The sequence below is a fragment of the Gymnogyps californianus genome, chromosome 14, assembly GCF_018139145.2.
Source record: "Gymnogyps californianus isolate 813 chromosome 14, ASM1813914v2, whole genome shotgun sequence".
Classification (NCBI taxonomy): domain Eukaryota; kingdom Metazoa; phylum Chordata; class Aves; order Accipitriformes; family Cathartidae; genus Gymnogyps; species Gymnogyps californianus.
Window position 1 is genome coordinate 14,879,831 of NC_059484.1, and position 13,025 is coordinate 14,892,855.

Consider the following 13,025-nt stretch of genomic DNA (forward strand, 5'->3'; position numbering starts at 1 on the left):
CCAAAGATGGCCTGCACATTATCTGAAGTACCTAACAGCAACGTCCTCCAGATAAAACATAACACAGTTACATCAGTCTGCCTGATTGCTCCCCGTGATTTTTTTTTTTCCCTCCCCAAGCAGGCCCGGCTGCTTTTTGCTTTGAAGAGTCAGGGAAATGCGTTCATCGTGACTTGCCTTCTTTGTGTCTGGATTAAAGGTTGCATAGCAGCAGGGAGCAAGCACTCAGCTCCCCCGCAACCAACAAGAAGAAGCTGCAAAACTTGTCTCATCCACACAATGAATATTTCAAACTGAAGCAAAACTCTGCCACATCATTTCCTCGTCATTACAAAGAGCAAAGACAGGAACAGCCACATCTGGTTTCCACTTTAAACCCGACTCCTCGGCCACTTTCACATGCATTTTCTTTTCCCCCTACACACACAAGCAATTTCATCATGGTGAGTGAAGCGCCTAGGAAAGCTGGGGTGGGGGCAGGGGGGTGACAGCAATTTGTCCCTTTGAGTGACAACCCCACGCCAGAAGTCAAAAGCAAGATGCAGCTTGCTGCTGACCCTGACAGCTCTCCCCAGCTGAGCAGGGGCAGCGTGCAGAACAGGCAACACAAAATCTTCCGGAGAAGCGAGCTGCACAGCAAAACTCACTGCCGCTTCCCATCACGCGTGTTGAATCCTTTATTTCCAAAGCGCTGCTTGTAACCCATCTCAGCGTGACACAAGGGAGAGCTGGCGCTGCCAGATCACCCTCCCGCCTCGCCTCACTCCCCTGCCTGCAGGCAGGCTGCGGCCGAGCCCCTTCCCCAGGCCGCCGTGCCCACACCGACATGACGGCTGCACCAGCTGTGTCCCCACAGCATCGGTCCTCTTGTCCTTGTGTTACCCGGTGCTCCCGCAGCCCCAGAGTCACCCCCAGACTCACCTTTCCAGCACCTCACAGCATGGCCTGGTGCTCCCAGCCCGGCTTCTCCCCACAGGGAGGCTGCTCGGCACAAACCCCCCCAGTCCCTGCAGCTCCCGCCCCAGCCGCGCTGTGCCCCCACACAGCAGCACCCCACAGAGTGTGAGGCTCCCTGCGCCCTCCAGCTTGCCCTCCCCACAGTGCCACACAGCACCCCACACCCTTACCAGCACCTCACACCCTGGTGCACACTGCGGGGGACCGTGCCCCCCCACACTGCACGGCACCCTCAGACACTCTGAGGGGAACCCTGCAGGCTGCCAGCACCCCTGCAGGGCTCCACCAGCACACACCCCTGGGTACCCATGCAGGGTCTAGGCACACCCATACACTCACGTGGGCTCTGGGCACCCTGAGGCATCGCTGCAGGCTGCCAGGACCCCCAGGGACCTCTAGGCACCCCTGCAAGCTGCCAGCACCCCCCTGCATCCACTCAGGCTCTGAGTATCCCCACACACACGGCCACCTATACAGGCTACCAGCACCCCCAAGCTCCCCTGAGCACCCATGCGGGCTGCCAGCACGCTTCTGCACCCCTAAGCACCCATGCCTGATGCCAGCACGCCCAGGGACCTCTGGGGACCCATGCAAGCTGCCAGCACCCCCCAGGCTCTGAGCATCCCCACACACACTCGGCCACGTATAAGGGTTGCCAGCGACCCCTGGACCCCTGTGTCCTGTCAGCGCGCCGAAGCCCCCCTGAGCACCCACGCGGGCTTCCAGCTCGCTCCTGCACCCCTGCGCACCCACGCGGGCTGCCAGCACCCCTGGGACGCCGCGTACCCTTGCGGGTTGCCGACCCCCCACGTCCCTGGGCACCCCGCGGGCTGCCGGCACCCCCGTGCATCCCTGAGCACCCCTGCATGCTGCCAGCCGGCTGACAACCCCCTCCCGCACCCCCGCAGCACTCCCGCGGGACCGCCGGGCCGCCAGCCCCCCCCGGCCCGGGCACCCCCGGCCCGGGCACCCCCGGCCCCGCACCTCGCCGCCGCCCCACGCCGCGCAGCCCCCGCCGGGCCCGCTCCCTCGACCGCGCCGTCACGTGACAGCCGGCTCAGCTGACCGCGACGCCCGCGCCTGCGCACGGAGAGCGATGAAGGCGCGGGGCGGGGCGAAGCGGAGTGGGGCGAGGCGGACGGAGGGGCGGGGCGAGGCACGGCGCGGCACTGCGGCGCCGCCTGGCGGGCGCGGCGGGCTGCGGAGCGGGGGGGTGCTGCCGCGAGTGGGGTAACTGCGGGCACGGCTGAGCCCTGAACCCCTCCACGCGTGGGCAACGAGGAGCATCCCCCCCCAGGGGGGCTATTCCTTGGGCAAGGCCTGCAGAGCAAGGCAGGGAGATAGATGGTCGCTGGGACGAGCGACACCCCCAGAGACCCCCAGCGTGGGCTGTGCCCCCCCGGCGGCGGGGGGGCTGTGTCCGAAAGCAGCGCCTGCAGATCCCCGCTGTGCCCCTTGCACGGGAGCCGGCCTCGGGGCTGCTCATACTCAGCTCTTTTGGCTGCAGCATCCTCCACCGCTGCCCCCACACCAGTCCCAACACCACTTTTGCTTCCCCCAGCTCAAAACCACGTCCCCACTATTTCAGGGGAAACAAATACCACCCCCAGCTCACCCCCAGCACCAAGAGGCACCAGCTCCGCTTCCTGGTAAAAAGATTTATTAAGAACCTGCAGTACCTGCCCGAAAGGAGGATGCTGCCCTGGCATGGGCACTGCGCAGCGGCAGGGAGTGGGGTGAGAAGGTTAGTGCTTCTCCAGGCAAAACAAACCCGGGTCGGACCCAGCAGCAGGATGAAACGGAACGAGTCGAGGGCACAGAAAGGCGGTGGGAGCACGTCTGCATGGCAGAGGATCTCCCGCCAGGGCAGCCCAGCAGTAGTTAAGGCATATAAAGTGCTTGGAGGAAGACCAGCCCTACGGAGGGGCTAAATAATGTGAGCAGGCAGGGACAGCGAGGGAGCAAGGGATGCGGGTGGCCGGTGGGTCACCTGCACCTCTGCCCTGCGGGGACCTGGCATAGGCAGGTGATGTCAGACACACGCCCTGCCGGGAGCTGCAGGCAGGGAGGATGCTGCCTGCCCATGCCTTGGCCCCCAGCCACAATCAGGAGATGCGCTGCAGGGTGCCCAAATAGGACCCGGGCTGCTGGTCTTCATGGTCATCTCCCACTCCATCCCGTGTCCAGGATGCTGCTCCACGTTGTGGGGGTGCCTCTGCCAGTGCATGGGAAGGATGGTCCCAGTGCAGCGTCCTGCCTCGGCTCAGTCCCAGTGGCAAAATGAGATGAGTGGGACTTGTCCTTGGCCAGGATGTGCCGCAGTTACCCGTCACGGCCATGTCCCCACCCCGGAGTGAGCGCAGCCGGTGTCCAGCCACCTCTCCTGCTGCTGGGAGCAGCACCAGCCACTTGGTCCCTTGTGAGTGGGAACATCCGTTGGGGGTTTGGGTGGTTTCAGTCCTGTTGTGCTTGTGATGATGTTTGTCATAGGAGGGACACGGGGAGGTGCCCTCACCGGTGCCTCTTGTTGCCGAGCTGGTCCCACGCACAGGACAGGGACGCGTCAAAGGCAGACCCAGAGCTGCTGTGGGGGGGACAGGGCTCCTGCGGCCACTTTGGGGACACTTCTGCAAAACAGCCCCGCGCTCTGGCCAGAGGTGGTGGGGGCAAGCGGGGACACCCTCCGCAGCTAATCCTACATCCCTCCAGCCTGCCCCAGCACTCCCAAACACTCCCTCCTCCCCATGGACTGCTCCAAGAAATACTGCTTTCCCCTGGAATGTTTTTGTCTAAAATTGCCCTGATGGGATTAAGGGAAAAAAAAAAGAGAAACCGCGTAAAAAATAACTACCCCCAGGTTGCGCTGAAAGGCTGGGGTTAGGCTCAAAGGCTACCCTGTCCGGGGCAGGGGACACCCTGGTGATGGGGTTGGGGACAGCAGGACAGCCAGAGGGGCCTTTCTGTGTGTAGCAGGGGAAGGGGGGCACCAAGCGGGGGTATGGGTGCTGCCTCCTCCTGGCAGCGGGAAGGATGCGCCTCGCAGGGACGGGTTGGACGGGATGGGGTGCAACTGGATGGGATAGGATGAGACAGGGGACCAAGGTGATGGGGAGAGGAGGGATGGTCCCTCGCCCCTCACTGGGACTGCAGGGAGAAGGCCAGCTTGACGCAGGCGAGCTCCTCCCCACCATTGCTGACAGCCACCCGGACACGGTAGTTGCCGTTGGTCATCCAGGCAGGCAGCTCCACATCGGGCAGGATGAAGTCGCTGGCTGGCAGGGAGTAGGAGCCCTGTGGAGAGAGGGGACACATAGGCAAGATGTCAGCCAAACCCCCCCAGCCGGTGCCGAAGGGCGCTGCCAGCATCGTGCCGGCTGGGGGTTTCAGGCATACCGCTTTGAAGGGGCAGTGGCAGGGGATGCCATAGGTGAGCAGGGGCTCCGGGCAGGTCGTGCCAGGCGGGATGAGGTTGTCGAGGATGGTGCAGACATTGTCGTAGGTGCAACTGCCCAGCTGGTCGATGCAGGGCAGCTGGATCCAGAGGTCGCCCAGCGCCTTCTCCACCACCAGCACCACCTGGAGGGAAGGTGTTCGGCACCAGTACAGCCGGCACAGGCACCCAGGCTCCTCCAGCCTGTCCCACTGCCCCCCCCCCCCAGCCATCTCCCTCACCTCCTGCTCGTGCAATTCTTTGGGGTGTCTGTGGGGCCACCACACGCCTTCCCACCTCCCTCTCCTGCTTTCGCTTCCTCTCTGCCTGCAGGTTTCTCTTCCTCCAACCTCAGCCTGACCCCTTGAGCAAACACCCTCCAGCACCCACACACCTCCTCCTTCCCCTCTCCTTGGTGCCCCGTCCCAAAGCCGCCTGGCAGCTCCCATCCCGCAGCTCTGCCTCCACGCTCCCCCGGCATGCTCCCCGCAGCCCCAGCCCCAAACAGGCACCGTGGCATTGCTCAAGACAGCCCGTGCACCTTGGGCAGAGAGACATGTTCCGTCTCATTCCAAGAAGTCCCCAAAAAGTGGTGCAGGGCAGCTGGGCCGGCCAGGGCTCCCGCAGCAGTGCTGTGGCATGTCCCTGGAGGGAGCAGCTGGGTCTGGCCATTGAAAAACGAGTGCTGCAGTAACTGCCGGCAGCACCCAGGGCACTTGGGGTTTCATTTCCCTCCCTGAGTCATTACATCCCTAGGACATGACACAACTCAGGTGGTTTCTCCCACTGGGACAAGGATGGGAGCTTCCCACTGGGCTGTCTGCTCCCACTGCGGGTCTCCCTGTGCCCATCGCCCCGTTCTGGCTTACAGAGCCCGCTCAGCCCTGCACCGCTCCGTGCCTCGTTCCCCCAAGAGCTGCTTGTTCCCATACCCACTGCTGGGCATTTCCCAGCTGCCGGTGGTTTTGGGAAGCTCTGCCCTCCCTGTCCTGCGGAGGCATCTCCGGCGCTTACCTTCAGAGGGGAGGCCATGGTCTTGCTGCTGCTGACAGCCGCGCTGACGCGCAGGCTCCCCGGGATGCTGATGGGGTCGGGCGCCACGGAGAGGCTCTGCAGCACCACGGGGTCCCTCCTGTCACCACAGTTCTCCCAGGCAAAGCCACCAACCTGCGGCACCGAGGGACAGGAGGAATTAGAGCCAGGGTGAGCCTTGCCCTGGGTTTGCAGGAGGTTTCCCCAGTGCTGGAACCCTGACCCCCCCAAACATCTGCTCACAGAGCCAGAAAATGACCTTCAGCCCCTCTTCAAACTCCAAATAAATATTTCCCTCTGCATTTCTCGCACTCCCAGCTCTCCGAGCCTGAGTGTATTGCAGAAACTCTCTGTCTGGCCCCCCTGCATGTACTTTATACCCAAAGAGGGTTCCCAGGCTGCAATTTCCAAACTTGCCTCAGCTCAGCCTCCGAACACTTTGCATGTGAACAAGGCGAGAAGCTTACTTCACACCAGTGCCAACGGCACTGAGCAAGGTGTGTGAGAGCAAAGGTGAGAGAGTAAGCGGGCACCAGGGCAGGGCGGCAGTGGCTGCACTGGCCGGGGGGATGCTGAGCCCTGGGGGGGGCTGTGGGGCCGGCACAGCCTTCTGGCTCGGCCAGGACCAGCCCGGCTGTTGCGAGGCCTCATCCGCAGGCTCCAGCCACCTGGCCCCATGCAGAAGTGGGAATCACACTAACACGTTGCATTTTAAACATGGCTTAAATTTTCGATCTCCACTCATGCTTGGGGGGCAGATAAGCCGACCTCATCCCCTGCCTGATACACCCCCAGGAGCCTGATCCTGAGCTGGTTCAGTCCAAATGAGCCAGGAAGCAGCGTTGTCCCATGGGATAATGAAAATCCACACGCAGAGGATGTCACCCAGACAGAGGGACATTGCTCATGTGTCCTGGCTGGGCTGGGAGCCGTGCTGGGAGATCTCCCCTGTTTCCTCTGAGTCCCACCAGCCTCCCCAGCCACCGCTGGCAAAGCCACAGGCTGGCAACAGCACCGGAGCCCTTTACTCCCACAACCCAAGTTCAAAGGCGGGAGGATGGCGGCACTCATCTGCAACAACCGTCCCTGAACCTGCCACAAGCTGGCGGTGAGAGCCCAGCCCCAGCTCCCTCCCCGACCAGGCTCCAGCCTAATTGCAAGTCTTTTCCTGGCAGGGAGGCAGGAGGATGCCTGGGCTGCGCACCTCGAGCAGGTTTGGCCGGGGCAGCCCGTGTCCCATTGCCACGGGCGCGGGGCTCTCCCTGCCTGCTCAGCAGCCGCAGAACCGGTGGAGGCTGTATTACCCGGTGCCAGCCGGCAGGCCCAGCGGGCAGCGCTGCCCACACAGGCGAGCAGCCCGTCCCGCCGTCTCGCTCGCTCACTGGCGGTGGCAGCAGCCCAGGGCACAGGGCAGGACACAGGGCTCAGGGCAAGCCAGGGCAAGGGGCAGGCTGCGCCCCAACATTTAGCAAGAGCTGGGAGCCCCTCGCCTGTGGGTCTGCAGGCAAAGAGGCTCCATGGGAGCTAAACATCAGTGCGTGGCTGCATATTGCTGTGCCGCAGACCCCCTCCTGCCCTGCAGAGCCCCCTCCAGCCTTCCTAACCAGCTCCTCCTTCCCTGGGGCAACATCAGCTTTCCTGGAAAATAAATAGAGATATTCCCCTCCGCACCTCGTGAGAGTCACGCATCTTAATCAGCTGTATCTTAATCAGCGTGTGTTGATGAGCCCGGCCCAGCGCTGTGTGGGAACAAGGAGGCAGCAGCCTGAGGTGGTGAGCTGGAAAATGCCCACGAACAGGCGGAATGGAAGCCAAGGTGCTGGGAGGCTGCAGGAAAGCTCAGCCGAAGGAAGAGGGCTGCTGGGCTTCTTGGTTCAGAACACTTTGTCAAAACTGAAATCGCCTCCTGCTCCGAGGCTGAACCCGAACCTGCAGCCGTGCTCCCCCGGCACGGTCAGGTCTACGGGATCCTACTCCCCCCCCAGCCCAGCCGAGACATGCACCCAGAATCAGACCCTGCACTCTGTCCTTCTGGGACCGAAAATACTTTTGATCTCTTGCAAAACCCAACAGGATGGCAAAAGCTTTCCTATCTGCCTGCACCGCTCGGGCTGCTCCCTCCACCGAGCTCCCAGCCCCCTCCAGGCAGCCCCCTCGACCCCTTCCCTGCCAAAGAGGAGCAGGGTGAAGGGTTGGAGTCTCTCACCTTGCTCAGCCTCCGGGATCCGCTCCGCTCCACCAGCAGCTGCGGGTGCGACCCTCCGAGCGCGGCCGGGCAGAGCTGCAGGGCGCAGAGCGCCAGCGCCAGCCCCGCTCCCAGCATCCCTCCGGCAGCGAGGCAGGATCCGTGGATCTGTGCGGAAAGCTGGGCCGGCCGGCGGGGATACGCGGCGGGGGGGGAAGAGAAAAGCGAGAGGCGAGGGCGGCGGGAGGCAGCGAAGCAGCCGCTGGCTTCCTGAGCGGGCTGCCCCCAGTGCGGTACCCGCCGGGACGGGGGCTGGCGGCGGCGAGACTGGGACGCCCTGTGCCGTGGGGCTGCAGCCTGCTAGCTCCGCGCCCGCCCAGCTCCCGATTCCCCTCCCTCCCCTTGCGTACGCTCAGAGATTTTTCCCTTCTTCTTTTCTTCCCCCCCCCCCCCCCCCCCCCCCCCCCCCCCCCCGGTTTTGTTGTCAAGCGCAGGACTGGAGTGGCAGGGATGCTGGGACGGGAAGCTGAGCTTTCCTGGGCACCCAGGGCCTGCCTGCTGCCGGCACGGGGAGCTGGGGGGGGTGGGGGGCTGAGGCAGAATGCCGAGGTGCACCCACCACGCCGGGGCACCCACACCACCCAGCTTCGGTGGGTGAGACCAGACCATCTCCCCACTCAGGGCTGCGTCTCGTCTCGCACCCCGCTTAGGCTGATCGGGGTGTCTGAGGGCGTGCAAAGGGTCGGTACGCACCCCAGGCAGGCACCCGGGACCCCACACCCACACCCACACACCCCCCGGTGCTCAGCACAGGGCAGGCAGCAGCTGAAGAGCAGAGTTAATTTGAGACCCTGAACCCGATGCCGTGTGTGCTGGGGGGGGCACCCTGGCATCGGGTAGCCCCTGGCTGGGCAGTTTGCCGCAGCACCCCACTATCCACTAGCCATCTATCCAAAATTTCGGATTTAACACCCTCCTCTTCCACCCTTCCCCCTTCAGATGCTCATTTTCCAGCCAAAGCTGCCCCAGGCCCCCCCATCATGCTGGAATGGCCCCACAGGTACCCCACCATCACGGATGGCACAGGCGCATGGGTTTTCCTATACATTTTGGTGAACAGGTGTTTCTTCCTCGTGGAAAGCTGGAAGGGGCTGAGCCAACTAAGCACACAGGACATGAGTGTGGCAGGTCTCAGACCTTCCCCCCCACCCACCGCAGCACAGTTAGGACCCACTTGTCAGACCCTTCCCCGTAGGCAGCTTGGCTCTCTCTCGCACGCTGACGCTGGCCAGCCTCCCCGTATTGCTCCCAGCCCCAGGAAGTGTTGCCCGGCTTGTCCAAACCCCTGCCTCAGCTCTATTTTTAGCCTTTCATCCTTATTTAGCAGCAAGGCCGGCCGGGAGCATGCAGGCAGGGTGCAGGAGCAGGCAGGGGACGTGATGGATACTGCTGCCCACCCCGTGCCGGCAGCGACAACTGCGTCGCTGATCCACTGCGGAGGCTTAAGGATGAGGAATAAATAGCCCTGTTCCTCCCACCCAGGAGCGGGGCGGAAAGTTATCCCCCAGGATTAGTTTTCACTTTGAGGCCCCAGAGCAGCCGGGGGACAGGGATGGGGACGGGGATGCATGGGGAGAGGCACGGGCATGGCTGGAGCATCATGTTTGGGGCTGGGAGGGGAGCAGAGCCCCCCGCCTCAAGCCCCCAGCACCACGTGCTTTCCTGCTTCTCACAACCAGCGTGGGTGAAGGTTTCACTCTCCCATTTCCATCCTTCGCCTCTCCATTTTGCCGTCAGGAAAAAAAAAAGAATAAAGGACTGTAAGAACAGGTTAACCCACATCTTTTTGCTTGGAAAAACACAGGCAGGGGCAGGACTTGAAATCGGTGCTCTACCTCAAGACAGAAGTTTGTGTGACCTAGATCCCCACCAAAGGAGTCTGCGACCTTTTTTGGGCTCTGACACATGCAAGTTCCTCTGCAGTTCAAACAGTTTTCTGAGCTATCTCACCCATGCAAAGCCCGAGTCACGAGGTCTCAGCAGATCTGGCTAAACATCTTCAATTTGCATTGAATAAGAGCAGCCAGCACAGATGGGTGACAACGTCAATGACTTTGTTAGGTCTCATTTACAAAAGCCAACAGCTTGCAAAATTATGCGTGGGGCTGAAGGGTGCAACCACAGACCACCCTCTCTCCACCGCCTGTGCCACCAGCTCTGCCGGGACCTGCTGGACATCACCACGGGCCAGCTCATTGCCCAAAAACCTTCCAGCAAAATCTTCTCTCTTTTTTTTTCCAGATTGGGTTTCTGAAAAAAAAAAAAGAAACAGAAAAAATGAATGACCCCGTCTGCACTCACGGGACCACCCTGCACACAGACCATGCAGGGCTGGGTCCCAGACGGAAATCCCACGCGCTGGCACCAACACTGCCTTGTACCCACCCCGTCCTGCCCAGTCCTTACCAGCCAGCTGGAACTGGAGAGAGAGCTGAGATACTTTAACAGCTTGCATAAATACTTCTCTTATCCATAAGCTTTGGCAAACACATTAAATGACCATTGGTACAAATTAACTCGACGTTTGGCCAACTGTTATCCCATTTACGGAAATTCAGCTGAGCATGAGATAAACCCTCCTAGGCTTGCTTTTCCAGGCAAAACCCTTGAGATGTCTCCAGCTGCTGTCGTTCCTGGGGAGAGATCGCGATAACACCGAAAAAGACATCGAGGCAAACTTCAAAACAAGCCGAAGCTGCCCCAGGTGGGTCTGCAGCACACCACCTCCACTTTCCTGTCTTTGCACAGGCAGAAATCCCCTCGCTGCCATGGTCCCCATCACCTCCAGCCCTCTGCGAGCAGCCTCCAGCAGCCCCAGCCTTGCATGCTCCCCAGATCCCCAGGCTCCTCTGGTTAGGGAGAGGGGGATGAGTTGTTGCAGCCATGAATCCCACCCCTACACCACCATGGAAAGCCCCTGCTTTGCTCAAAAGCAGCTGGACAGAAAAGTTTCTGGCTGTTTAAGTGCTGCCCTGCAAAGGGAGCAAGTTATCAGTGGATTGGGGCAGAGGAAGATGAAGCAGGGCTGAGATGGGAGATCTCTCCAGCACACATCCCACGCAGCCCACACGGGAAAGATTGGAGAAACTGAGAAATTGCTAAAATGAAGCTAAAATAAGAGTCCTTTGGGGCAGCACAGGCAGGGCCTCCAGCAGGCAGCCTCGCAGATGTGCCCGCGGGCTGAAGGAAGGATGTAACGTGATCTGGTACGGCCCCTTCTCCGAAAGTTAGTGATTTATAGCAGTGCAGGGTTGTAGCCGCCATGGCGAGCACGGCCCGCCAGAGCCCACGCGGGGTGTGGGGCTGGGGAGTGGGGTGCTGGAGCCGGCCTCGCTGCACATCCCCATCCCCAAGCCCCAGCTCTGCCTTGCTGGCTTGATGCCTCAGCCTGATGTGACAAACCCTCTGGTTTTTCTCCACTGTTAGCAAAAGAAATCCTACCCGGAGCCCCACTTTGTGGCACGGGGGCATCCCAGTGCACCCCCTCGCCGCCCCACAGTTAAAACCAGAAATTACCACGAGCACATGTGCAAACTGCTGGACCTTCGTGCACCAGCAAGACGTGATGGCAGCTAGACAAGCTCCTCGTCAGCTGCCCACACAGTTGCTTCTGTTAGCAGCCACGGCCCCAGCGATGCAAATTCAGTCTGGAATATGCATGTGCTTTTGTGCTTGCCCCTGTACGCCTTCAGTCTCAGAAGTCTGGACCAGGATTTTTACTTAACCCTGGAGAGGTGGAGACCAGCACCTTGCACTGACAGCTTTTTATCCCTCAAACGATCTGCTCAGCCCAAATAAGTACTCTCAGGCAGGGAAGGAGACTTGCCCCGTGTATGAAGTGCTGGGAGAGATAAGAACAGAGACGCTCTCAGTGGTTTCTGAGCAGTCGGAGCTGATGCCAGGAAGCTGCTGTGACTCATGAAACTTCACCCAGATGAAGCAGCACCTACTCAAGAGGACGCAGGCAACTGGTCCCACCAGTCCCCTGGAGACTCTTGGCAGCCATGGGCCTGCCCCTCACCTTCCCCACCCTCCTATCCAAGTGGTGTTTCACAATTTCCCCCGTCCCAGGGTTACTAGGGCAGAAAAAACACCTCCAAGTCACACGTGATGGGGCAACCACACACCTCCGCTCCCTCGTTGGCCGGCCAGGCAGGCAGTGCTGGAGCTGTGGCGAAACACCAGCGTGCTGGCAGCCCCTGAGCTGCGGGCTGCTTGGACTTCTCCCAGGGGATATTTGGAAAATGTCAGAATAGAAACTTGTTGACAAAAACTGGCAGTGTTTCCATACAGACACAGCCTCGTGACCAGGTTGAAACACTCCTATTTCAGCAGTGCTGGGTGGCAACGATTGATTTTTCAGGTCAGAATGTGTGTTCATTTAGAAATGTCTATTATTTCACAGCATTTAAAAAAATCATCAAAACCAAAACATTTGGAGGAGCCTGCATATTCTCCCATTAGTTTTTAGACAGGACACTTTCAAATCCATGTGTTTCCCTACCTTTTCGGGATCCATTTCCAAAGTGCAGGATTTCCTCCTGGAAAAGGGCACCCTGGCTCCAGGCCCAGCATTTGGGGTGTTTGGGATGCTCAAGAGAGGGGTTGCCAGGATGCAGTCCCCCAGGCAGTATGGACCACACTGAAAGCCCCCTCCAGCCAGCAACAGCTATCCCCAGAGCAGAGCTTCTGCCAGAAGAAAACACCCCAAAGCCACTACTTTTACACAACCACCCCAGCACAAGCTGCAACTTCATGGGGTGATGGCAAAAGCCAGGATGGATCCTGCCTTTGCCCCTCACATCCCTTCTCCCAGGAGGCTGGGGTGGGTTCATCAGTGGAAGCCCCCCGAGGCAGCCCTGCTCCAGTTGGACCCCAGACCCGGTGTAGGGGTCCTGCTCCCCTTTCCCCCCACCCAGGATGGAGCATCCTCAGTGCAGGGGACCCCAGGGACAGAGCATTCCCGGGACAGGGGGTCCCACTACCCTGCTTGGGATGAAGCACCCCGGGCCCAGGGCAGGAACACCCTAGGGTGGAGGGGGCCCAGGGCCAGAGCACCCCCGCCAGGCGCCCAGGGCCAGCCCCGGGGGCGGGCAGGCTGCTGCCGGGGGCCCTGCCCGCGGCTCGGGGGTGCAGAGCACCCTCTCCCGGCGCTGCCTGCGAGCAGCTGCGGGGACTTTTTTTTTTTTTTTAAATTTTATTTTTTATTTTTTTTCTTCCTGCCAGCTGGGGCGGCTCGTCCCGTCCCGTCCCGTCCCGTCCCGTCCCGTCCCACCCGGTCCCGCCGGGCAGCAGAAGCCGCTCGCCGGGGGATGCAGCACCCCACGCCCCGCGGCTGAGCGGGCTCCCGGCCGGGGCTCC

General features: G+C 61.1%; 1 protein-coding gene across 1 annotated transcript; it reads right to left on the bottom strand.

Moving 5' to 3' along the window:
• Positions 1-2,600: 2,600 nt before the first annotated feature.
• On the bottom strand, positions 2,601-7,903 carry GM2A (ganglioside GM2 activator). Its single transcript, XM_050905304.1, has 4 exons — positions 7,626-7,903; positions 5,402-5,554; positions 4,351-4,533; positions 2,601-4,248 (listed from the first exon to the last, which is right to left on the bottom strand). The coding sequence occupies exons 1-4, from the start codon at positions 7,740-7,742 to the stop codon at positions 4,093-4,095; spliced, it is 609 nt and encodes a 202-aa protein (XP_050761261.1). The 5' UTR covers positions 7,743-7,903; the 3' UTR covers positions 2,601-4,092.
• Between the last annotated feature and the right edge of the window lie 5,122 nt (positions 7,904-13,025).

Bases quoted from the DNA above. Each gene is read 5' to 3' on its own strand.
- GM2A (XM_050905304.1), bottom strand. From the start codon at position 7,742: ATGCTGGGAGCGGGGCTGGCGCTGGCGCTCTGCGCCCTGCAGCTCTGC. The intron at 5,555-7,625 runs GTGAGAGACTCC...TCGGTGCCGCAG, and splicing joins GATCCCGGAGGCTGAGCAAG to GTTGGTGGCTTTGCCTGGGA. The intron at 4,249-4,350 runs GTATGCCTGAAA...CTCTCTCCACAG, and splicing joins GCCACTGCCCCTTCAAAGCG to GGCTCCTACTCCCTGCCAGC.